Source organism: Toxotes jaculatrix, chromosome 4 (assembly GCF_017976425.1).
Source record: "Toxotes jaculatrix isolate fToxJac2 chromosome 4, fToxJac2.pri, whole genome shotgun sequence".
Classification (NCBI taxonomy): Eukaryota; Metazoa; Chordata; class Actinopteri; family Toxotidae; genus Toxotes; species Toxotes jaculatrix.
In genome coordinates, this window is record NC_054397.1 from 4,522,999 (window position 1) to 4,548,236 (window position 25,238).

General features: G+C 32.9%; 1 protein-coding gene across 2 annotated transcripts in view; it reads right to left on the reverse strand.

Annotated features, from left to right (window-relative positions):
- Nucleotides 1-25,238, reverse strand: part of cdc37 (cell division cycle 37 homolog (S. cerevisiae)) — a 35,090-nt gene that overhangs the window by 8,348 nt on the left and 1,504 nt on the right. For both annotated transcript variants that reach the window (XM_041036868.1, XM_041036866.1), the window contains exons 2-3: nucleotides 24,303-24,596; nucleotides 24,110-24,215 (exon numbers count right to left, since the gene is read on the reverse strand). In XM_041036868.1, coding sequence (XP_040892802.1) covers nucleotides 24,110-24,215; nucleotides 24,303-24,596 — 400 coding nt within the window. The remainder of the gene's footprint in view (nucleotides 1-24,109; nucleotides 24,216-24,302; nucleotides 24,597-25,238) is intronic.

Here is a 25,238-nt window from a genome sequence, read left to right on the forward strand (position 1 = left end):
TTTTTGGTCCGATTTTGACACCTTACTATAGTATGACGTTTTTTAGGACATTTTGAGGTCGAAAAAAATTTTGACTTTTTTGGTCCGATTTTGACGCCTTACTATAGTATGACGTTATTTATGACATTTTGAGGTCGAAATTCTTTTTGACTTTTTTGGTCCGATTTTGACGCCTTACTATAGTATGACGTTTTTTATGACATTTTGAGGTCGAAAAAATTTTTGACTTTTTTGGTCCGATTTTGACGCCTTACTATATATGACGTTTTTTAGGACATTTTGAGGTGGAAAATTTTTTTGACTTTTTTGGTCTGATTTTGACGCCTTACTATAGTATGACGTTTTTTATGACATTTTGAGGTCGAAAATTTTTTTGACTTTTTTGGTCCGATTTTGACGCCTTACTATAGTATGACGTTTTTTAGGACATTTTGAGGTGGAAAAATTTTTTGACTTTTTTGGTCCGATTTTGACGCCTTACTATAGTATGACGTTTTTTAGGACATTTTGAGGTGGAAAAATTTTTTGACTTTTTTGGTCCGATTTTGACGCCTTACTATAGTATGACGTTTTTTATGACATTTTGAGGTCGAAATTTTTTTTGACTTATTTGGTCCGATTTTGACGCCTTACTATAGTATGACGTTTTTTAGGACATTTTGAGGTGGAAAAAATTTTTGACTTTTTTGGTCCGATTTTGACGCCTTACTATAGTATGACGTTTTTTAGGACATTTTGAGGTCGAAATTTTTTTTTGACTTTTTTGGTCCGATTTTGACGCCTTACTATACTATGACGTTTTTTATGACATTTTGAGGTGGAAAAAAATTTTGACTTTTTTGGTCCGATTTTGACGCCTTACTATAGTATGACGTTTTTTATGACATTTTGAGGTCGAAAAAAATTGTGACTTTTTTGGTCCGATTTTGACGCCTTACTATAGTATGACGTTTTTTAGGACATTTTGAGGTCGAAAAAAATTGTGACTTTTTTGGTCCGATTTTGACGCCTTACTATAGTATGACGTTTTTTATGACATTTTGAGGTCAAAATTTTTTTTGACTTTTTTGGTCTGATTTTGACGCCTTACTATACTATGATGTTTTTTAGGACATTTTGAGGTCGAAAAATTTTTTGACTTTTTTGGTCCGATTTTGACGCCTTACTATAGTATGACGTTTTTTAGGACATTTTGAGGTCGAAATTTTTTTTTACTTTTTTGGTCCGATTTTGACGCCTTACTATAGTATGACGTTTTTTATGACATTTTGAGGTCGAAAAAAATTTTGACTTTTTTGGTCCGATTTTGACGCCTTACTATATATGACGTTTTTTAGGACATTTTGAGGTCGAAAAATTTTTTGACTTTTTTGGTCTGATTTTGACGCCTTACTATAGTATGACGTTTTTTATGACATTTTGAGGTCGAAAAAAATTTTGACTTTTTTGGTCCGATTTTGACGCCTTACTATAGTATGACGTTTTTTAGGACATTTTGAGGTGGAAAATTTTTTTGACTTTTTTGGTCCGATTTTGACGCCTTACTATAGTATGACGTTTTTTAGGACATTTTGAGGTGGAAAAAATTTTTGACTTTTTTGGTCCGATTTTGACGCCTTACTATAGTATGACGTTTTTTAGGACATTTTGAGGTCGAAATTTTTTTTGACTTTTTTGGTCCAATTTTGACGCCTTACTATACTATGACGTTTTCTATGACATTTTGAGGTCGAATTTTTTTTTTACTTTTTTGGTCCAATTTTGACGCCTTACTATAGAATGACGTTTTTTAGGACATTTTGAGATCGAAAAAAATTTTGACTTTTTTGGTCCGATTTTGACGCCTTACTATACTATGATGTTTTTTAGGACATTTTGAGGTCGAAAAATTTTTTGACTTTTTTGGTCCGATTTTGACGCCTTACTATAGTATGACGTTTTTTAGGACATTTTGAGGTGGAAAAAATTTTTGACTTTTTTGGTCCGATTTTGACGCCTTACTATAGTATGACGTTTTTTAGGACATTTTGAGGTCGAAAATTTTTCTGACTTTTTTGGTCCGATTTTGACGCCTTACTATACTATGACGTTTTTTAGGACATTTTGAGGTCGAAAAAAATTTTGACTTTTTTGGTCCGATTTTGACGCCTTACTATAGTATGACGTTTTTTAGGACATTTTGAGGTCGAAAAAATTTTTGACATTTTTGGTCCGATTTTGACGCCTTACTATAGTATGACGTTTTTTATGACATTTTGAGGTCGAAAATTTTTTTGACTTTTTTGGTCCGATTTTGACGCCTTACTATAGTATGACGTTTTTTAGGACATTTTGAGGTCGAAAAATTTTTTGACTTTTTTGGTCTGATTTTGACGCCTTACTATAGTATGACGTTTTTTATGACATTTTGAGGTCGAAATTTTTTTTGACTTTTTTGGTCCGATTTTGACGCCTTACTATAGTATGACGTTTTTTATGACATTTTGAGGTGGAAAAAAATTTTGACTTTTTTGGTCCGATTTTGACGCCTTACTATAGTATGACGTTTTTTAGGACATTTTGAGGTCGAAATTTTTTTTGACTTTTTTGGTCCAATTTTGACGCCTTACTATACTATGACGTTTTCTATGACATTTTGAGGTCGAATTTTTTTTTTACTTTTTTGGTCCAATTTTGACGCCTTACTATAGAATGACGTTTTTTAGGACATTTTGAGATCGAAAAAAATTTTGACTTTTTTGGTCCGATTTTGACGCCTTACTATACTATGATGTTTTTTAGGACATTTTGAGGTCGAAAATTTTTTTGACTTTTTTGGTCCGATTTTGACGCCTTACTATAGTATGACGTTTTTTAGGACATTTTGAGGTGGAAAAAAATTTTGACTTTTTTGGTCCGATTTTGACGCCTTACTATAGTATGACGTTTTTTAGGACATTTTGAGGTCGAAAATTTTTCTGACTTTTTTGGTCCGATTTTGACGCCTTACTATACTATGACGTTTTTTAGGACATTTTGAGGTCGAAAAAAATTTTGACTTTTTTGGTCCGATTTTGACGCCTTACTATAGTATGACGTTTTTTAGGACATTTTGAGGTCGAAAAAATTTTTGACTTTTTTGGTCCGATTTTGACGCCTTACTATAGTATGACGTTTTTTATGACATTTTGAGGTCGAAAAATTTTTTGACTTTTTTGGTCCGATTTTGACGCCTTACTATAGTATGACGTTTTTTAGGACATTTTGAGGTCGAAAAATTTTTTGACTTTTTTGGTCTGATTTTGACGCCTTACTATAGTATGACGTTTTTTATGACATTTTGAGGTCGAAATTTTTTTTGACTTTTTTGGTCCGATTTTGACGCCTTACTATAGTATGACGTTTTTTATGACATTTTGAGGTGGAAAAAAATTTTGACTTTTTTGGTCCGATTTTGACGCCTTACTATAGTATGACGTTTTTTAGGACATTTTGAGGTCGAAATTTTTTTTGACTTTTTTGGTCCAATTTTGACGCCTTACTATACTATGACGTTTTTTATGACATTTTGAGGTCGAATTTTTTTTTTACTTTTTTGGTCCAATTTTGACGCCTTACTATAGAATGACGTTTTTTAGGACATTTTGAGATCGAAAAAAATTTTGACTTTTTTGGTCCGATTTTGACGCCTTACTATACTATGATGTTTTTTAGGACATTTTGAGGTCGAAAATTTTTTTGACTTTTTTGGTCCGATTTTGACGCCTTACTATAGTATGACGTTTTTTAGGACATTTTGAGGTGGAAAAAAATTTTGACTTTTTTGGTCCGATTTTGACGCCTTACTATAGTATGACGTTTTTTAGGACATTTTGAGGTCGAAAAAAATTTTGACTTTTTTGGTCCGATTTTGACGCCTTACTATAGTATGACGTTTTTTATGACATTTTGAGGTAAACATTTTTTTGGACTTTTTTGGTCCGATTTTGACGCCTTACTATAGTATGACGTTTTTTATGACATTTTGAGGTAAACATTTTTTTGGACTTTTTTGGTCCGATTTTGACGCCTTACTATAGTATGACGTTTTTTATGACATTTTGAGGTCGAAAAAAATTTTGACTTTTTTGGTCCGATTTTGACGCCTTACTATAGTATGACGTTTTTTATGACATTTTGAGGTCGAAAAATTTTTTGACTTTTTTGGTCCGATTTTGACGCCTTACTATAGTATGACGTTTTTTAGGACATTTTGAGGTGGAAAAAAATTTTGACTTTTTTGGTCCGATTTTGACGCTTTACTATACTATGACGTTTTTTATGACATTTTGAGGTGGAAAAAAATTTTGACTTTTTTGGTCCGATTTTGACGCCTTATTATAGTATGACGTTTTTTATGACATTTTGAGGTCGAAAAAATTTTTGACTTTTTTGGTCCGATTTTGACGCCTTACTATAGTATGACGTTTTTTAGGACATTTTGAGGTCGAAAAAAATTGTGACTTTTTTGGTCCGATTTTGACGCCTTACTATAGTATGACGTTTTTTAGGACATTTTGAGGTGGAAAAATTTTTTGACTTTTTTGGTCCGATTTTGACGCCTTACTATAGTATGACGTTTTTTATGACATTTTGAGGTCGAAAAATTTTTTGACTTTTTTGGTCCGATTTTGACGCCTTACTATAGTATGACGTTTTTTAGGACATTTTGAGGTGGAAAAAAATTTTGACTTTTTTGGTCCGATTTTGACGCTTTACTATACTATGACGTTTTTTATGACATTTTGAGGTGGAAAAAAATTTTGACTTTTTTGGTCCGATTTTGACGCCTTATTATAGTATGACGTTTTTTATGACATTTTGAGGTCGAAAAAATTTTTGACTTTTTTGGTCCGATTTTGACGCCTTACTATAGTATGACGTTTTTTAGGACATTTTGAGGTCGAAAAAAATTGTGACTTTTTTGGTCCGATTTTGACGCCTTACTATAGTATGACGTTTTTTAGGACATTTTGAGGTGGAAAAATTTTTTGACTTTTTTGGTCCGATTTTGACGCCTTACTATAGTATGACGTTTTTTTATGACATTTTGAGGTCGAAATTTTTTTTGACTTTTTTGGTCTGATTTTGACGCCTTACTATACTATGATGTTTTTTATGACATTTTGAGGTCGAAATTTTTTTTGACTTTTTTGGTCCGATTTTGACGCCTTACTATAGTATGACGTTTTTTAGGACATTTTGAGGTCGAAATTTTTTTTGACTTTTTTGGTCCGATTTTGACGCCTTACTATACTATGACGTTTTTTAGGACATTTTGAGGTCGAAAAAAATTTGGACTTTTTTGGTCCAATTTTGACGCCTTACTATAGTATGACGTTTTTTATGACATTTTGAGGTCGAAAATTTTTTTGACTTTTTTGGTCCGATTTTGACGCCTTACTATACTATGACGTTTTTTATGACATTTTGAAGTCGAAATTTTTTTTGACTTTTTTGGTCCGATTTTGACGCCTTACTATAGTATGACGTTTTTTATGACATTTTGAGGTCGAAAATTTTTTTGACTTTTTTGGTCCGATTTTGACGCCTTACTATAGTATGACGTTTTTTATGACATTTTGAGGTCGAAAAATTTTTTGACTTTTTTGGTCCGATTTTGACACCTTACTATAGTATGACGTTTTTTAGGACATTTTGAGGTCGAAAAAAATTTTGACTTTTTTGGTCCGATTTTGACGCCTTACTATAGTATGACGTTATTTATGACATTTTGAGGTCGAAATTCTTTTTGACTTTTTTGGTCCGATTTTGACGCCTTACTATAGTATGACGTTTTTTATGACATTTTGAGGTCGAAAAAATTTTTGACTTTTTTGGTCCGATTTTGACGCCTTACTATATATGACGTTTTTTAGGACATTTTGAGGTCGAAAAAATTTTTGACTTTTTTGGTCTGATTTTGACGCCTTACTATAGTATGACGTTTTTTATGACATTTTGAGGTCGAAAATTTTTTTGACTTTTTTGGTCCGATTTTGACGCCTTACTATAGTATGACGTTTTTTAGGACATTTTGAGGTGGAAAAATTTTTTGACTTTTTTGGTCCGATTTTGACGCCTTACTATAGTATGACGTTTTTTAGGACATTTTGAGGTGGAAAAAATTTTTGACTTTTTTGGTCCGATTTTGACGCCTTACTATAGTATGACGTTTTTTATGACATTTTGAGGTCGAAATTTTTTTTGACTTATTTGGTCCGATTTTGACGCCTTACTATAGTATGACGTTTTTTAGGACATTTTGAGGTGGAAAAAATTTTTGACTTTTTTGGTCCGATTTTGACGCCTTACTATAGTATGACGTTTTTTAGGACATTTTGAGGTGGAAAAAATTTTTGACTTTTTTGGTCCGATTTTGACGCCTTACTATAGTATGACGTTTTTTATGACATTTTGAGGTCGAAATTTTTTTTGACTTTTTTGGTCCGATTTTGACGCCTTACTATAGTATGACGTTTTTTAGGACATTTTGAGGTGGAAAAATTTTTTGACTTTTTTGGTCCGATTTTGACGCCTTACTATAGTATGACGTTTTTTATGACATTTTGAGGTCGAAAATTTTTTTGACTTTTTTGGTCCGATTTTGACGCCTTACTATAGTATGACGTTTTTTATGACATTTTGAGGTCGAAAAAATTTTTGACTTTTTTGGTCCGATTTTGACGCCTTACTATAGTATGACGTTTTTTAGGACATTTTGAGGTCGAAATTTTTTTTGACTTTTTTGGTCCGATTTTGACGCCTTACTATACTATGACGTTTTTTATGACATTTTGAGGTGGAAAAAAATTTTGACTTTTTTGGTCCGATTTTGACGCCTTACTATAGTATGACGTTTTTTATGACATTTTGAGGTCGAAAAAAATTGTGACTTTTTTGGTCCGATTTTGACGCCTTACTATAGTATGACGTTTTTTAGGACATTTTGAGGTCGAAAAAAATTTTGACTTTTTTGGTCCGATTTTGACGCCTTACTATACTATGATGTTTTTTATGACATTTTGAGGTCGAAAATTTTTTTGACTTTTTTGGTCCGATTTTGACGCCTTACTATAGTATGACGTTTTTTATGACATTTTGAGGTGGAAAAAATTTTTGACTTTTTTGGTCCGATTTTGACGCCTTACTATAGTATGACGTTTTTTATGACATTTTGAGGTCGAAATTTTTTTTGACTTTTTTGGTCCGATTTTGACGCCTTACTATAGTATGACGTTTTTTAGGACATTTTGAGGTGGAAAAATTTTTTGACTTTTTTGGTCCGATTTTGACGCCTTACTATACTATGACGTTTTTTATGACATTTTGAGGTGGAAAAAATTTTTGACTTTTTTGGTCCGATTTTGACGCCTTATTATAGTATGACGTTTTTTATGACATTTTGAGGTCGAAAAAAATTTAGACTTTTTTGGTCCGATTTTGACGCCTTACTATAGTATGACGTTTTTTAGGACATTTTGAGGTCGAAAAAAATTGTGACTTTTTTGGTCCGATTTTGACGCCTTACTATAGTATGACGTTTTTTAGGACATTTTGAGGTGGAAAAAATTTTTGACTTTTTTGGTCCGATTTTGACGCCTTACTATAGTATGACGTTTTTTATGACATTTTGAGGTCAAAATTTTTTTTGACTTTTTTGGTCTGATTTTGACGCCTTACTATACTATGATGTTTTTTAGGACATTTTGAGGTCGAAAAATTTTTTGACTTTTTTGGTCCGATTTTGACGCCTTACTATAGTATGACGTTTTTTAGGACATTTTGAGGTCGAAATTTTTTTTTACTTTTTTGGTCCGATTTTGACGCCTTACTATAGTATGACGTTTTTTATGACATTTTGAGGTCGAAAAAAATTTTGACTTTTTTGGTCCGATTTTGACGCCTTACTATATATGACGTTTTTTAGGACATTTTGAGGTCGAAAAAATTTTTGACTTTTTTGGTCTGATTTTGACGCCTTACTATAGTATGACGTTTTTTATGACATTTTGAGGTCGAAAATTTTTTTGACTTTTTTGGTCCGATTTTGACGCCTTACTATAGTATGACGTTTTTTAGGACATTTTGAGGTGGAAAATTTTTTTGATTTTTTTGGTCCGATTTTGACGCCTTACTATAGTATGACGTTTTTTAGGACATTTTGAGGTGGAAAAAATTTTTGACTTTTTTGGTCCGATTTTGACGCCTTACTATAGTATGACATTTTTTATGACATTTTGAGGTCGAAATTTTTTTTGACTTTTTTGGTCCGATTTTGACGCCTTACTATAGTATGACGTTTTTTAGGACATTTTGAGGTGGAAAATTTTTTTGACTTTTTTGGTCCGATTTTGACGCCTTACTATAGTATGACGTTTTTTATGACATTTTGAGGTCGAAAATTTTTTTGACTTTTTTGGTCCGATTTTGACGCCTTACTATAGTATGACGTTTTTTATGACATTTTGAGGTCGAAAATTTTTTTGACTTTTTTGGTCCGATTTTGACACCTTACTATAGTATGACGTTTTTTAGGACATTTTGAGGTCGAAAAAAATTTTGACTTTTTTGGTCCGATTTTGACGCCTTACTATAGTATGACGTTATTTATGACATTTTGAGGTCGAAATTCTTTTTGACTTTTTTGGTCCGATTTTGACGCCTTACTATAGTATGACGTTTTTTATGACATTTTGAGGTCGAAAAAATTTTTGACTTTTTTGGTCCGATTTTGACGCCTTACTATATATGACGTTTTTTAGGACATTTTGAGGTGGAAAATTTTTTTGACTTTTTTGGTCTGATTTTGACGCCTTACTATAGTATGACGTTTTTTATGACATTTTGAGGTCGAAAATTTTTTTGACTTTTTTGGTCCGATTTTGACGCCTTACTATAGTATGACGTTTTTTAGGACATTTTGAGGTGGAAAAATTTTTTGACTTTTTTGGTCCGATTTTGACGCCTTACTATAGTATGACGTTTTTTAGGACATTTTGAGGTGGAAAAATTTTTTGACTTTTTTGGTCCGATTTTGACGCCTTACTATAGTATGACGTTTTTTATGACATTTTGAGGTCGAAATTTTTTTTGACTTATTTGGTCCGATTTTGACGCCTTACTATAGTATGACGTTTTTTAGGACATTTTGAGGTGGAAAAAATTTTTGACTTTTTTGGTCCGATTTTGACGCCTTACTATAGTATGACGTTTTTTAGGACATTTTGAGGTCGAAATTTTTTTTTGACTTTTTTGGTCCGATTTTGACGCCTTACTATACTATGACGTTTTTTATGACATTTTGAGGTGGAAAAAAATTTTGACTTTTTTGGTCCGATTTTGACGCCTTACTATAGTATGACGTTTTTTATGACATTTTGAGGTCGAAAAAAATTGTGACTTTTTTGGTCCGATTTTGACGCCTTACTATAGTATGACGTTTTTTAGGACATTTTGAGGTCGAAAAAAATTGTGACTTTTTTGGTCCGATTTTGACGCCTTACTATAGTATGACGTTTTTTATGACATTTTGAGGTCAAAATTTTTTTTGACTTTTTTGGTCTGATTTTGACGCCTTACTATACTATGATGTTTTTTAGGACATTTTGAGGTCGAAAAATTTTTTGACTTTTTTGGTCCGATTTTGACGCCTTACTATAGTATGACGTTTTTTAGGACATTTTGAGGTCGAAATTTTTTTTTACTTTTTTGGTCCGATTTTGACGCCTTACTATAGTATGACGTTTTTTATGACATTTTGAGGTCGAAAAAAATTTTGACTTTTTTGGTCCGATTTTGACGCCTTACTATATATGACGTTTTTTAGGACATTTTGAGGTCGAAAAATTTTTTGACTTTTTTGGTCTGATTTTGACGCCTTACTATAGTATGACGTTTTTTATGACATTTTGAGGTCGAAAAAAATTTTGACTTTTTTGGTCCGATTTTGACGCCTTACTATAGTATGACGTTTTTTAGGACATTTTGAGGTGGAAAATTTTTTTGACTTTTTTGGTCCGATTTTGACGCCTTACTATAGTATGACGTTTTTTAGGACATTTTGAGGTGGAAAAAATTTTTGACTTTTTTGGTCCGATTTTGACGCCTTACTATAGTATGACGTTTTTTAGGACATTTTGAGGTCGAAATTTTTTTTGACTTTTTTGGTCCAATTTTGACGCCTTACTATACTATGACGTTTTCTATGACATTTTGAGGTCGAATTTTTTTTTTACTTTTTTGGTCCAATTTTGACGCCTTACTATAGAATGACGTTTTTTAGGACATTTTGAGATCGAAAAAAATTTTGACTTTTTTGGTCCGATTTTGACGCCTTACTATACTATGATGTTTTTTAGGACATTTTGAGGTCGAAAATTTTTTTGACTTTTTTGGTCCGATTTTGACGCCTTACTATAGTATGACGTTTTTTAGGACATTTTGAGGTGGAAAAAATTTTTGACTTTTTTGGTCCGATTTTGACGCCTTACTATAGTATGACGTTTTTTAGGACATTTTGAGGTCGAAAATTTTTCTGACTTTTTTGGTCCGATTTTGACGCCTTACTATACTATGACGTTTTTTAGGACATTTTGAGGTCGAAAAAAATTTTGACTTTTTTGGTCCGATTTTGACGCCTTACTATAGTATGACGTTTTTTAGGACATTTTGAGGTCGAAAAAATTTTTGACATTTTTGGTCCGATTTTGACGCCTTACTATAGTATGACGTTTTTTATGACATTTTGAGGTCGAAAATTTTTTTGACTTTTTTGGTCCGATTTTGACGCCTTACTATAGTATGACGTTTTTTAGGACATTTTGAGGTCGAAAAATTTTTTGACTTTTTTGGTCTGATTTTGACGCCTTACTATAGTATGACGTTTTTTATGACATTTTGAGGTCGAAATTTTTTTTGACTTTTTTGGTCCGATTTTGACGCCTTACTATAGTATGACGTTTTTTATGACATTTTGAGGTGGAAAAAAATTTTGACTTTTTTGGTCCGATTTTGACGCCTTACTATAGTATGACGTTTTTTAGGACATTTTGAGGTCGAAATTTTTTTTGACTTTTTTGGTCCAATTTTGACGCCTTACTATACTATGACGTTTTCTATGACATTTTGAGGTCGAATTTTTTTTTTACTTTTTTGGTCCAATTTTGACGCCTTACTATAGAATGACGTTTTTTAGGACATTTTGAGATCGAAAAAAATTTTGACTTTTTTGGTCCGATTTTGACGCCTTACTATACTATGATGTTTTTTAGGACATTTTGAGGTCGAAAATTTTTTTGACTTTTTTGGTCCGATTTTGACGCCTTACTATAGTATGACGTTTTTTAGGACATTTTGAGGTGGAAAAAAATTTTGACTTTTTTGGTCCGATTTTGACGCCTTACTATAGTATGACGTTTTTTAGGACATTTTGAGGTCGAAAATTTTTCTGACTTTTTTGGTCCGATTTTGACGCCTTACTATACTATGACGTTTTTTAGGACATTTTGAGGTCGAAAAAAATTTTGACTTTTTTGGTCCGATTTTGACGCCTTACTATAGTATGACGTTTTTTAGGACATTTTGAGGTCGAAAAAATTTTTGACTTTTTTGGTCCGATTTTGACGCCTTACTATAGTATGACGTTTTTTATGACATTTTGAGGTCGAAAAATTTTTTGACTTTTTTGGTCCGATTTTGACGCCTTACTATAGTATGACGTTTTTTAGGACATTTTGAGGTCGAAAAATTTTTTGACTTTTTTGGTCTGATTTTGACGCCTTACTATAGTATGACGTTTTTTATGACATTTTGAGGTCGAAATTTTTTTTGACTTTTTTGGTCCGATTTTGACGCCTTACTATAGTATGACGTTTTTTATGACATTTTGAGGTGGAAAAAAATTTTGACTTTTTTGGTCCGATTTTGACGCCTTACTATAGTATGACGTTTTTTAGGACATTTTGAGGTCGAAATTTTTTTTGACTTTTTTGGTCCAATTTTGACGCCTTACTATACTATGACGTTTTTTATGACATTTTGAGGTCGAATTTTTTTTTTACTTTTTTGGTCCAATTTTGACGCCTTACTATAGAATGACGTTTTTTAGGACATTTTGAGATCGAAAAAAATTTTGACTTTTTTGGTCCGATTTTGACGCCTTACTATACTATGATGTTTTTTAGGACATTTTGAGGTCGAAAATTTTTTTGACTTTTTTGGTCCGATTTTGACGCCTTACTATAGTATGACGTTTTTTAGGACATTTTGAGGTGGAAAAAAATTTTGACTTTTTTGGTCCGATTTTGACGCCTTACTATAGTATGACGTTTTTTAGGACATTTTGAGGTCGAAAAAAATTTTGACTTTTTTGGTCCGATTTTGACGCCTTACTATAGTATGACGTTTTTTATGACATTTTGAGGTAAACATTTTTTTGGACTTTTTTGGTCCGATTTTGACGCCTTACTATAGTATGACGTTTTTTATGACATTTTGAGGTAAACATTTTTTTGGACTTTTTTGGTCCGATTTTGACGCCTTACTATAGTATGACGTTTTTTATGACATTTTGAGGTCGAAAAAAATTTTGACTTTTTTGGTCCGATTTTGACGCCTTACTATAGTATGACGTTTTTTATGACATTTTGAGGTCGAAAAATTTTTTGACTTTTTTGGTCCGATTTTGACGCCTTACTATAGTATGACGTTTTTTAGGACATTTTGAGGTGGAAAAAAATTTTGACTTTTTTGGTCCGATTTTGACGCTTTACTATACTATGACGTTTTTTATGACATTTTGAGGTGGAAAAAAATTTTGACTTTTTTGGTCCGATTTTGACGCCTTATTATAGTATGACGTTTTTTATGACATTTTGAGGTCGAAAAAATTTTTGACTTTTTTGGTCCGATTTTGACGCCTTACTATAGTATGACGTTTTTTAGGACATTTTGAGGTCGAAAAAAATTGTGACTTTTTTGGTCCGATTTTGACGCCTTACTATAGTATGACGTTTTTTAGGACATTTTGAGGTGGAAAAATTTTTTGACTTTTTTGGTCCGATTTTGACGCCTTACTATAGTATGACGTTTTTTATGACATTTTGAGGTCGAAAAATTTTTTGACTTTTTTGGTCCGATTTTGACGCCTTACTATAGTATGACGTTTTTTAGGACATTTTGAGGTGGAAAAAAATTTTGACTTTTTTGGTCCGATTTTGACGCTTTACTATACTATGACGTTTTTTATGACATTTTGAGGTGGAAAAAAATTTTGACTTTTTTGGTCCGATTTTGACGCCTTATTATAGTATGACGTTTTTTATGACATTTTGAGGTCGAAAAAATTTTTGACTTTTTTGGTCCGATTTTGACGCCTTACTATAGTATGACGTTTTTTAGGACATTTTGAGGTCGAAAAAAATTGTGACTTTTTTGGTCCGATTTTGACGCCTTACTATAGTATGACGTTTTTTAGGACATTTTGAGGTGGAAAAATTTTTTGACTTTTTTGGTCCGATTTTGACGCCTTACTATAGTATGACGTTTTTTTATGACATTTTGAGGTCGAAATTTTTTTTGACTTTTTTGGTCTGATTTTGACGCCTTACTATACTATGATGTTTTTTATGACATTTTGAGGTCGAAATTTTTTTTGACTTTTTTGGTCCGATTTTGACGCCTTACTATAGTATGACGTTTTTTAGGACATTTTGAGGTCGAAATTTTTTTTGACTTTTTTGGTCCGATTTTGACGCCTTACTATACTATGACGTTTTTTAGGACATTTTGAGGTCGAAAAAAATTTGGACTTTTTTGGTCCAATTTTGACGCCTTACTATAGTATGACGTTTTTTATGACATTTTGAGGTCGAAAATTTTTTTGACTTTTTTGGTCCGATTTTGACGCCTTACTATACTATGACGTTTTTTATGACATTTTGAGGTGGAAAAAAATTTTGACTTTTTTGGTCCGATTTTGACGCCTTACTATAGTATGACGTTTTTTATGACATTTTGAGGTGGAAAAAAATTTTGACTTTTTTGGTCCGATTTTGACGCCTTACTATAGTATGACGTTTTTTAGGACATTTTGAGGTGGAAAAAATTTTTGACTTTTTTGGTCCGATTTTGACGCCTTACTATAGTATGACGTTTTTTATGACATTTTGAGGTCGAAAAAAATTTTGACTTTTTTGGTCCGATTTTGACGCCTTACTATAGTATGACGTTTTTTAGGACATTTTGAGGTCGAAAAAAATTTTGACTTTTTTGGTCCGATTTTGACGCCTTACTATAGTATGACGTTTTTTAGGACATTTTGAGGTCGAAAAAAATTTTGACTTTTTTGGTCCGATTTTGACGCCTTACTATAGTATGACGTTTTTTATGACATTTTGAGGTCGAAAAATTTTTTGACTTTTTTGGTCCGATTTTGACGCCTTACTATAGTATGACGTTTTTTAGGACATTTTGAGGTGGAAAAAAATTTTGACTTTTTTGGTCCGATTTTGACGCCTTACTATAGTATGACGTTTTTTAGGACATTTTGAGGTCGAAAAAAATTTTGACTTTTTTGGTCCGATTTTGACGCCTTACTATAGTATGACGTTTTTTATGACATTTTGAGGTAAACATTTTTTTGGACTTTTTTGGTCCGATTTTGACGCCTTACTATAGTATGACGTTTTTTATGACATTTTGAGGTAAACATTTTTTTGGACTTTTTTGGTCCGATTTTGACGCCTTACTATAGTATGACGTTTTTTATGACATTTTGAGGTCGAAAAAAATTTTGACTTTTTTGGTCCGATTTTGACGCCTTACTATAGTATGACGTTTTTTATGACATTTTGAGGTCGAAAAATTTTTTGACTTTTTTGGTCCGATTTTGACGCCTTACTATAGTATGACGTTTTTTAGGACATTTTGAGGTGGAAAAAAATTTTGACTTTTTTGGTCCGATTTTGACGCTTTACTATACTATGACGTTTTTTATGACATTTTGAGGTGGAAAAAAATTTTGACTTTTTTGGTCCGATTTTGACGCCTTATTATAGTATGACGTTTTTTATGACATTTTGAGGTCGAAAAAATTTTTGACTTTTTTGGTCCGATTTTGACGCCTTACTATAGTATGACGTTTTTTAGGACATTTTGAGGTCGAAAAAAATTGTGACTTTTTTGGTCCGATTTTGACGCCTTACTATAGTATGACGTTTTTTAGGACATTTTGAGGTGGAAAAATTTTTTGACTTTTTTGGTCCGATTTTGACGCCTTACTATAGTATGACGTTTTTTATGACATTTTGAGGTCGAAAAATTTTTTGACTTTTTTGGTCCGATTTTGACGCCTTACTATAGTATGACGTTTTTTAGGACATTTTGAGGTGGAAAAAAATTTTGACTTTTTTGGTCCGATTTTGACGCTTTACTATACTATGACGTTTTTTATGACATTTTGAGGTGGAAAAAAATTTTGACTTTTTTGGTCCGATTTTGACGCCTTATTATAGTATGACGTTTTTTATGACATTTTGAGGTCGAAAAAATTTTTGACTTTTTTGGTCCGATTTTGACGCCTTACTATAGTATGACGTTTTTTAGGACATTTTGAGGTCGAAAAAAATTGTGACTTTTTTGGTCCGATTTTGACGCCTTACTATAGTATGACGTTTTTTAGGACATTTTGAGGTGGAAAAATTTTTTGACTTTTTTGGTCCGATTTTGACGCCTTACTATAGTATGACGTTTTTTTATGACATTTTGAGGTCGAAATTTTTTTTGACTTTTTTGGTCTGATTTTGACGCCTTACTATACTATGATGTTTTTTATGACATTTTGAGGTCGAAATTTTTTTTGACTTTTTTGGTCCGATTTTGACGCCTTACTATAGTATGACGTTTTTTAGGACATTTTGAGGTCGAAATTTTTTTTGACTTTTTTGGTCCGATTTTGACGCCTTACTATACTATGACGTTTTTTAGGACATTTTGAGGTCGAAAAAAATTTGGACTTTTTTGGTCCAATTTTGACGCCTTACTATAGTATGACGTTTTTTATGACATTTTGAGGTCGAAAATTTTTTTGACTTTTTTGGTCCGATTTTGACGCCTTACTATACTATGACGTTTTTTATGACATTTTGAGGTGGAAAAAAATTTTGACTTTTTTGGTCCGATTTTGACGCCTTACTATAGTATGACGTTTTTTATGACATTTTGAGGTGGAAAAAAATTTTGACTTTTTTGGTCCGATTTTGACGCCTTACTATAGTATGACGTTTTTTAGGACATTTTGAGGTGGAAAAAATTTTTGACTTTTTTGGTCCGATTTTGACGCCTTACTATAGTATGACGTTTTTTATGACATTTTGAGGTCGAAAAAAATTTTGACTTTTTTGGTCCGATTTTGACGCCTTACTATAGTATGACGTTTTTTAGGACATTTTGAGGTCGAAAAAAATTTTGACTTTTTTGGTCCGATTTTGACGCCTTACTATAGTATGACGTTTTTTAGGACATTTTGAGGTCGAAAAAAATTTTGACTTTTTTGGTCCGATTTTGACGCCTTACTATAGTATGACGTTTTTTATGACATTTTGAGGTCGAAAAATTTTTTGACTTTTTTGGTCCGATTTTGACGCCTTACTATAGTATGACGTTTTTTAGGACATTTTGAGGTCGAAAAATTTTTTGACTTTTTTGGTCTGATTTTGACGCCTTACTATAGTATGACGTTTTTTAGGACATTTTGAGGTCGAAATTTTTTTTGACTTTTTTGGTCCGATTTTGACGCCTTACTATAGTATGACGTTTTTTATGACATTTTGAGGTGGAAAAAAATTTTGACTTTTTTGGTCCGATTTTGACGCCTTACTATAGTATGACGTTTTTTAGGACATTTTGAGGTCGAAATTTTTTTTGACTTTTTTGGTCCAATTTTGACGCCTTACTATACTATGATGTTTTTTATGACATTTTGAGGTCGAAATTTTTTTTGACTTTTTTGGTCCGATTTTGACGCCTTACTATAGTATGACGTTTTTTAGGACATTTTGAGGTCGAAATTTTTTTTGACTTTTTTGGTCCGATTTTGACGCCTTACTATACTATGACGTTTTTTAGGACATTTTGAGGTCGAAAAAAATTTGGACTTTTTTGGTCCAATTTTGACGCCTTACTATAGTATGACGTTTTTTATGACATTTTGAGGTCGAAAATTTTTTTGACTTTTTTGGTCCGATTTTGACGCCTTACTATACTATGACGTTTTTTATGACATTTTGAGGTGGAAAAAAATTTTGACTTTTTTGGTCCGATTTTGACGCCTTACTATAGTATGACGTTTTTTATGACATTTTGAGGTGGAAAAAAATTTTGACTTTTTTGGTCCGATTTTGACGCCTTACTATAGTATGACGTTTTTTAGGACATTTTGAGGTGGAAAAAATTTTTGACTTTTTTGGTCCGATTTTGACGCCTTACTATAGTATGACGTTTTTTATGACATTTTGAGGTCGAAAAAAATTTTGACTTTTTTGGTCCGATTTTGACGCCTTACTATAGTATGACGTTTTTTAGGACATTTTGAGGTCGAAAAAAATTTTGACTTTTTTGGTCCGATTTTGACGCCTTACTATAGTATGACGTTTTTTAGGACATTTTGAGGTCGAAAAAAATTTTGACTTTTTTGGTCCGATTTTGACGCCTTACTATAGTATGACGTTTTTTATGACATTTTGAGGTCGAAAAATTTTTTGACTTTTTTGGTCCGATTTTGACGCCTTACTATAGTATGACGTTTTTTAGGACATTTTGAGGTCGAAAAATTTTTTGACTTTTTTGGTCTGATTTTGACGCCTTACTATAGTATGACGTTTTTTAGGACATTTTGAGGTCGAAATTTTTTTTGACTTTTTTGGTCCGATTTTGACGCCTTACTATAGTATGACGTTTTTTATGACATTTTGAGGTGGAAAAAAATTTTGACTTTTTTGGTCCGATTTTGACGCCTTACTATAGTATGACGTTTTTTAGGACATTTTGAGGTCGAAATTTTTTTTGACTTTTTTGGTCCAATTTTGACGCCTTACTATACTATGACGTTTTTTATGACATTTTGAGGTCGAATTTTTTTTTTACTTTTTTGGTCCAATTTTGACGCCTTACTATAGAATGACGTTTTTTAGGACATTTTGAGATCGAAAAAAATTTTGACTTTTTTGGTCCGATTTTGACGCCTTACTATACTATGATGTTTTTTAGGACATTTTGAGGTCGAAAATTTTTTTGACTTTTTTGGTCCGATTTTGACGCCTTACTATAGTATGACGTTTTTTAGGACATTTTGAGGTCGAATTTTTTTTTGACTTTTTTGGTCCGATTTTGACGCCTTACTATAGTATGACGTTTTTTAGGACATTTTGAGGTCGAAAATTTTTTTGACTTTTTTGGTCCGATTTTGACGCCTTACTATAGTATGACGTTTTTTAGGACATTTTGAGGTCGAAAAATTTTTTGACTTTTTTGGTCCGATTTTGACGCCTTACTATAGTATGACGTTTTTTATGACATTTTGAAGTCGAAATTTTTTTGACTTTTTTGGTCCGATTTTGACGCCTTACTATACTATGACGTTTTTTATGACATTTTGAGGTCGAAAAAATTTTTGACTTTTTTGGTCCGATTTTGACGCCTTACTATAGTGTGACGTTTTTTATGACATTTTGAGGTCGAAAAATTTTTTGACTTTTTTGGTCCGATTTTGACGCCTTACTATAGTATGACGTTTTTTATGACATTTTGAGGTAAACATTTTTTTGGACTTTTTTGGTCCGATTTTGACGCCTTACTATAGTATGACGTTTTTTATGACATTTTGAGGTCGAAATTTTTTTTGACTTTTTTGGTCCAATTTTGACGCCTTACTATAGAATGACGTTTTTTAGGACATTTTGAGATCGAAAAAAATTTTGACTTTTTTGGTCCGATTTTGACGCCTTACTATACTATGATGTTTTTTAGGACATTTTGAGGTCGAAATTTTTTTTGACTTTTTTGGTCCGATTTTGACGCCTTACTATAGTATGACGTTTTTTAGGACATTTTGAGGTGGAAAAAAATTTTGACTTTTTTGGTCCGATTTTGACGCCTTACTATAGTATGACGTTTTTTATGACATTTTGAGGTCGAAAAAAATTTTGACTTTTTTGGTCCGATTTTGACGCCTTACTATAGTATGACGTTTTTTAGGACATTTTGAGGTCGAAATTTTTTTTGACTTTTTTGGTCCGATTTTGACGCCTTACTATAGTATGACGTTTTTTAGGACATTTTGAGGTCGAAAAATTTTTTGACTTTTTTGGTCCGATTTTGACGCCTTACTATAGTATGACGTTTTTTAGGACATTTTGAGGTCGAAAAAAATTTTGACTTTTTTGGTCCGATTTTGACGCCTTACTATAGTGTGACGTTTTTTATGACATTTTGAGGTCGAAAAATTTTTTGACTTTTTTGGTCCGATTTTGACGCCTTACTATAGTATGACGTTTTTTATGACATTTTGAGGTAAACATTTTTTTGGACTTTTTTGGTCCGATTTTGACGCCTTACTATAGTATGACGTTTTTTATGACATTTTGAGGTCGAAAAAAATTTTGACTTTTTTGGTCCGATTTTGACGCCTTACTATAGTATGACGTTTTTTAGGACATTTTGAGGTCGAAAAAAATTGTGACTTTTTTGGTCCGATTTTGACGCCTTAGTATAGTATGACGTTTTTTAGGACATTTTGAGGTGGAAAAATTTTTTGACTTTTTTGGTCTGATTTTGACGCCTTACTATAGTATGACGTTTTTTATGACATTTTGAGGTCGAAAATTTTTTTGACTTTTTTGGTCCGATTTTGACGCCTTACTATAGTATGACGTTTTTTAGGACATTTTGAGGTGGAAAAAAATTTTGACTGTTTTGGTCCGATTTTGACGCCTTACTATAGTATGACGTTTTTTAGGACATTTTGAGGTCGAAAAATTTTTTGACTTTTTTTGTCCGATTTTGACGCCTTACTATAGTATGACGTTTTTTAGGACATTTTGAGGTGGAAAAATTTTTTGACTTTTTTGGTCCGATATTGACGCCTTACTATAGTATGACGTTTTTTATGACATTTTGAGGTCAAATTTTTTTTTGACTTTTTTGGTCCGATTTTGACGCCTTACTATAGTATGACGTTTTTTAGGACATTTTGAGGTCGAAAATTTTTTTGACTTTTTTGGTCCGATTTTGACGCCTTACTATAGTATGACGTTTTTTAGGACATTTTGAGGTCGAAAAATTTTTTGACTTTTTTGGTCCGATTTTGACGCCTTACTATAGTATGACGTTTTTTATGACATTTTGAAGTCGAAATTTTTTTGACTTTTTTGGTCCGATTTTGACGCCTTACTATACTATGACGTTTTTTATGACATTTTGAGGTCGAAAAAAATTTTGACTTTTTTGGTCCGATTTTGACGCCTTACTATAGTATGACGTTTTTTATGACATTTTGAGGTCGAAAAATTTTTTGACTTTTTTGGTCCGATTTTGACGCCTTACTATAGTATGACGTTTTTTAGGACATTTTGAGGTCGAAAAAAATTGTGACTTTTTTGGTCCGATTTTGACGCCTTAGTATAGTATGACGTTTTTTAGGACATTTTGAGGTGGAAAATTTTTTTGACTTTTTTGGTCTGATTTTGACGCCTTACTATAGTATGACGTTTTTTATGACATTTTGAGGTCGAAAATTTTTTTGACTTTTTTGGTCCGATTTTGACGCCTTACTATAGTATGACGTTTTTTAGGACATTTTGAGGTGGAAAAAAATTTTGACTGTTTTGGTCCGATTTTGACGCCTTACTATAGTATGACGTTTTTTAGGACATTTTGAGGTCGAAAAATTTTTTGACTTTTTTTGTCCGATTTTGACGCCTTACTATAGTATGACGTTTTTTAGGACATTTTGAGGTGGAAAAAAATTTTGACTTTTTTGGTCCGATATTGACGCCTTACTATAGTATGACGTTTTTTATGACATTTTGAGGTCGAATTTTTTTTTGACTTTTTTGGTCCGATTTTGACGCCTTACTATAGTATGACGTTTTTTAGGACATTTTGAGGTCGAAAATTTTTTTGACTTTTTTGGTCCGATTTTGACGCCTTACTATAGTATGACGTTTTTTAGGACATTTTGAGGTCGAAAAATTTTTTGACTTTTTTGGTCCGATTTTGACGCCTTACTATAGTATGACGTTTTTTATGACATTTTGAAGTCGAAATTTTTTTGACTTTTTTGGTCCGATTTTGACGCCTTACTATACTATGACGTTTTTTATGACATTTTGAGGTCGAAAAAAATTTTGACTTTTTTGGTCCGATTTTGACGCCTTACTATAGTATGACGTTTTTTAGGACATTTTGAGGTCGAAATTTTTTTTGACTTTTTTGGTCCGATTTTGACGCCTTACTATAGTATGACGTTTTTTAGGACATTTTGAGGTCGAAAAAATTTTGACTTTTTTGGTCCGATTTTGACGCCTTACTATAGTATGACGTTTTTTATGACATTTTGAGGTGGAAAAATTTTTTGACTTTTTTGGTCCGATTTTGACGCCTTACTATACTATGATGTTTTTTAGGACATTTTGAGGTCGAAAAATTTTTTGACTTTTTTGGTCCGATTTTGACGCCTTACTATAGTATGACGTTTTTTAGGACATTTTGAGGTCGAAATTTTTTTTGACTTTTTTGGTCCGATTTTGACGCCTTACTATAGTATGACGTTTTTTATGACATTTTGAGGTGGAAAAAATTTTTGACTTTTTTGGTCCGATTTTGACGCCTTACTATAGTATGACGTTTTTTATGACATTTTGAGGTCGAAATTTTTTTTGACTTTTTTGGTCTGATTTTGACGCCTTACTATACTATGATGTTTTTTATGACATTTTGAGGTCGAAATTTTTTTTGACTTTTTTGGTCCGATTTTGACGCCTTACTATAGTATGACGTTTTTTAGGACATTTTGAGGTCGAAATTTTTTTTGACTTTTTTGGTCCGATTTTGACGCCTTACTATACTATGACGTTTTTTAGGACATTTTGAGGTCGAAAAAAATTTGGACTTTTTTGGTCCAATTTTGACGCCTTACTATAGTATGACGTTTTTTAGGACATTTTGAGGTCGAAAAATTTTTTGACTTTTTTGGTCCGATTTTGACGCCGTACTATTTAATTTACTATCAACAATAATGTAAAAATATGTAATTAGTGCAAACATCCAGGTAAAATAGTGAGAAATTTACTTACTGAAAAAACTGCAACACAGACTCTTTCCACGGTCGGTTAGTACAGTCTACACTACAGCAAGCCATATTGTTTTAGGCTGTAAACTTGGCAATTTGAACATGGGGGTCAATGGCGAATTGCTCACTTCTGGAGCCAGCCCCCAGCAGCAGCCGAGAAACTGCAGCTTTTTAAATGCGGAAGTGATTCTTACTGCTGAAACCTACAACTCCCCCCTTGGTTCGATATGATGCTGTATAATTTTCAGCTTGTGGAATGCTGCTATTGTTGGCCTTTGTACTTTTTGTACAACACCTCCAAGAGTATTTCCTGTCCCACCTGCTATTACCACAGGCAAAATCCAGTCTGACCACACCTTTAAGGAAAATGCTATTGTTTGCATCATGGGTTGTGGGAACAAACATTTCTAAAGGGATGACAACTCTGAAGTCTATTCCAGAAAGTAGGTCTAGTAAAAAGTCTAAAGTATGTTGACCCTGAGTTGAGGGAAGCTCTGAGTTTTCAGTTCCTGAAAAACAGATCACTTCACCTCTGGGTCAGTTAGTGTGCTAACTTACTCTGTGAACCTAATGTGGCCTTTTCTTTACACATAAGAGAGTGATTCATGCAGAATTCTCATGCTGTGACAGGCTGCAATTAGGGAACATTCCTATCATAGTTCTCATGTTAAATGAGAGATCATGTGAATGTGAGTGAGTGTAGTGCTGCTGAAAAGAGATTTTAAAACTGCTGAATAAAGGTTGTACAAAGTTTTAATGTGTTTTAACATTTCAGTTACTATCTTTAAATTTACCACATGTTGAAATATACTGTTTGATTTCATCCTCTGCTGGTAACAGGACCAGGACGCCACCAGGTTAAAGCTGAATACATATATTTAATTTTTTAATTTAACAAACAGTAGGATTCCAGTTTTAACATCCATTAAGGAAATTCAAGTCAGTTACATAATGAATGAGCAGACAACTCTGAATAAAACAAAATAGTGTTGACTTCTTCATTCTTTTCTATAACTGGCTCCACTGGGTTAAATTGGAGGCCCTGCTGTTTATTTACCCTTTGCCAAGGTGAATCGTAGCATTCGAGCTCCACTCATGATGGCTTTTTTCCCAATTCACCAGAAATGCACCGAGAAGGAACAGAGTTAAGTGAACTGATAAGCTGTTCTGGAACCAAAAACCCAGAGTTTCCCTTCTCTTTGTTAGTCAGCTCAGAGTTCAGGACTCAGGAAGTTCAAAGTTTGTTAAAACCTGCTTTCTGCAACAGGCCCCAGGATATCTTGGCCGCTGCTGTTTCAATTTTGACCACTATTTTAATCTGTCTATTCTAAGTCCTCCAAATTCTCAACACATCTGTATACATCACAGCTGTATAAATTGTAAGGAGTAGTAGTATACAATCTGTGAACAACTACCCACCACGCACACACAGAAAAAATGGAATGTGAATGACCAGAGTGGTGTATAAAATTATTTTTGCTATTTGACTCAGTGGAAATAAAATTAATAGTTGATATCTAATATTTTCTCCAACAGCCCATGAGAAGTCTGGTGTCCTTGAAAATCCTGGGACATTGACTAGAGATTGAAATACAGGGGGTTTGAACAAACGCACAATTCCCATATCTACATAACATGAAAACTAACTGTCCATTGGGGTTAAGATGGTTTAGTATAGAGAAAAGTGCCGGAAGGAGAAGGACAACCTGAGGAAGAAGAAATATCAAGGATGCTGACACATACCAAAATGTCTGATTTCCTTTGCATACTTCTCCACAAAGAACTTGTGCTTCTCCACCTTTTCCTTCTCTGTCTCTTCCTTTGTTACAGGCTTGACGTTGAGCACACTCTAACAAGATAGAACCAACAGTCAATCAGTATAGCAACAGGTCACACTAAATCAAGCAAACCTTTTGACCCTGATACCATGCCTTACCTTGCTGAAACCTTCTTTGCTGATAGTATCGACATCCCAGGGCATTTTCTTTCCTTCTCGCTGGTGTTCTTCCATCATTTTCTCAAATAACTTTTCATCCTTCTTCAGTTTTCTCACCTCAGTCTGGACTTTCTTCAGCTCAGCCTCTCTCTCCTCATCCTCCCCCTCCTTCCTTCCTCCTTCAAGCTCTCTAAGTCGTCCTTGGGCTTCCTCTAATAATCTCTTGCATTCAGCAAAGTTGTTCTCCAGATCTTCCCCTCTCTGCTGAAACTCAGCCATTTTCTCCAACCGGGCCTGTTGTGGCAAGACAGAGTGGACAACAGTAAATATATGACTGAAAAAGAAACATGAGACACCGGTGGTGGGAGTCGAAATGATAAATGATCACAAATGAAATGGAGGGGAGAGGAACGCCGAAGGAGCTCAGGTAGGGATAAGATGCTCAAAGGTAACATTAGAAGAAAATTAGATCACACATCAAAAACAAATATGTACATGACAGGAAACAAAACACTGCAATCAGAATGCACATGGGCCTGAAACAGTTACCTGAAAGCTACGCTTGGCAATGTGCACACTTGTTTATTTATATTATGTAGATATGAAATGTTATGGCTCGTGCTCTAAGGGTATGAAGAAAAAAAATACATCAGACCTTCACTACAATCTTTCAACACATTCAGAGCAGAAATATGTACATTCACAAGCTGAAATGAGCAAAGTGATGTTATTTGGACTTTACCACATCTCCAAGGGGAAGCTGGAGACTACAGGTCAGTCAAGACTTCAATGAACAAGTCATGTGACAGCTGGGCACCAACAAGTTAATCTTATTACCCAGATTCAGAGCCAAACAAACAGAGCTTGACGATTGCAGTTACTGTCGCAGCCATACTAGTCACATCATTTATACACATCTTTTTTTCCACTAATTTA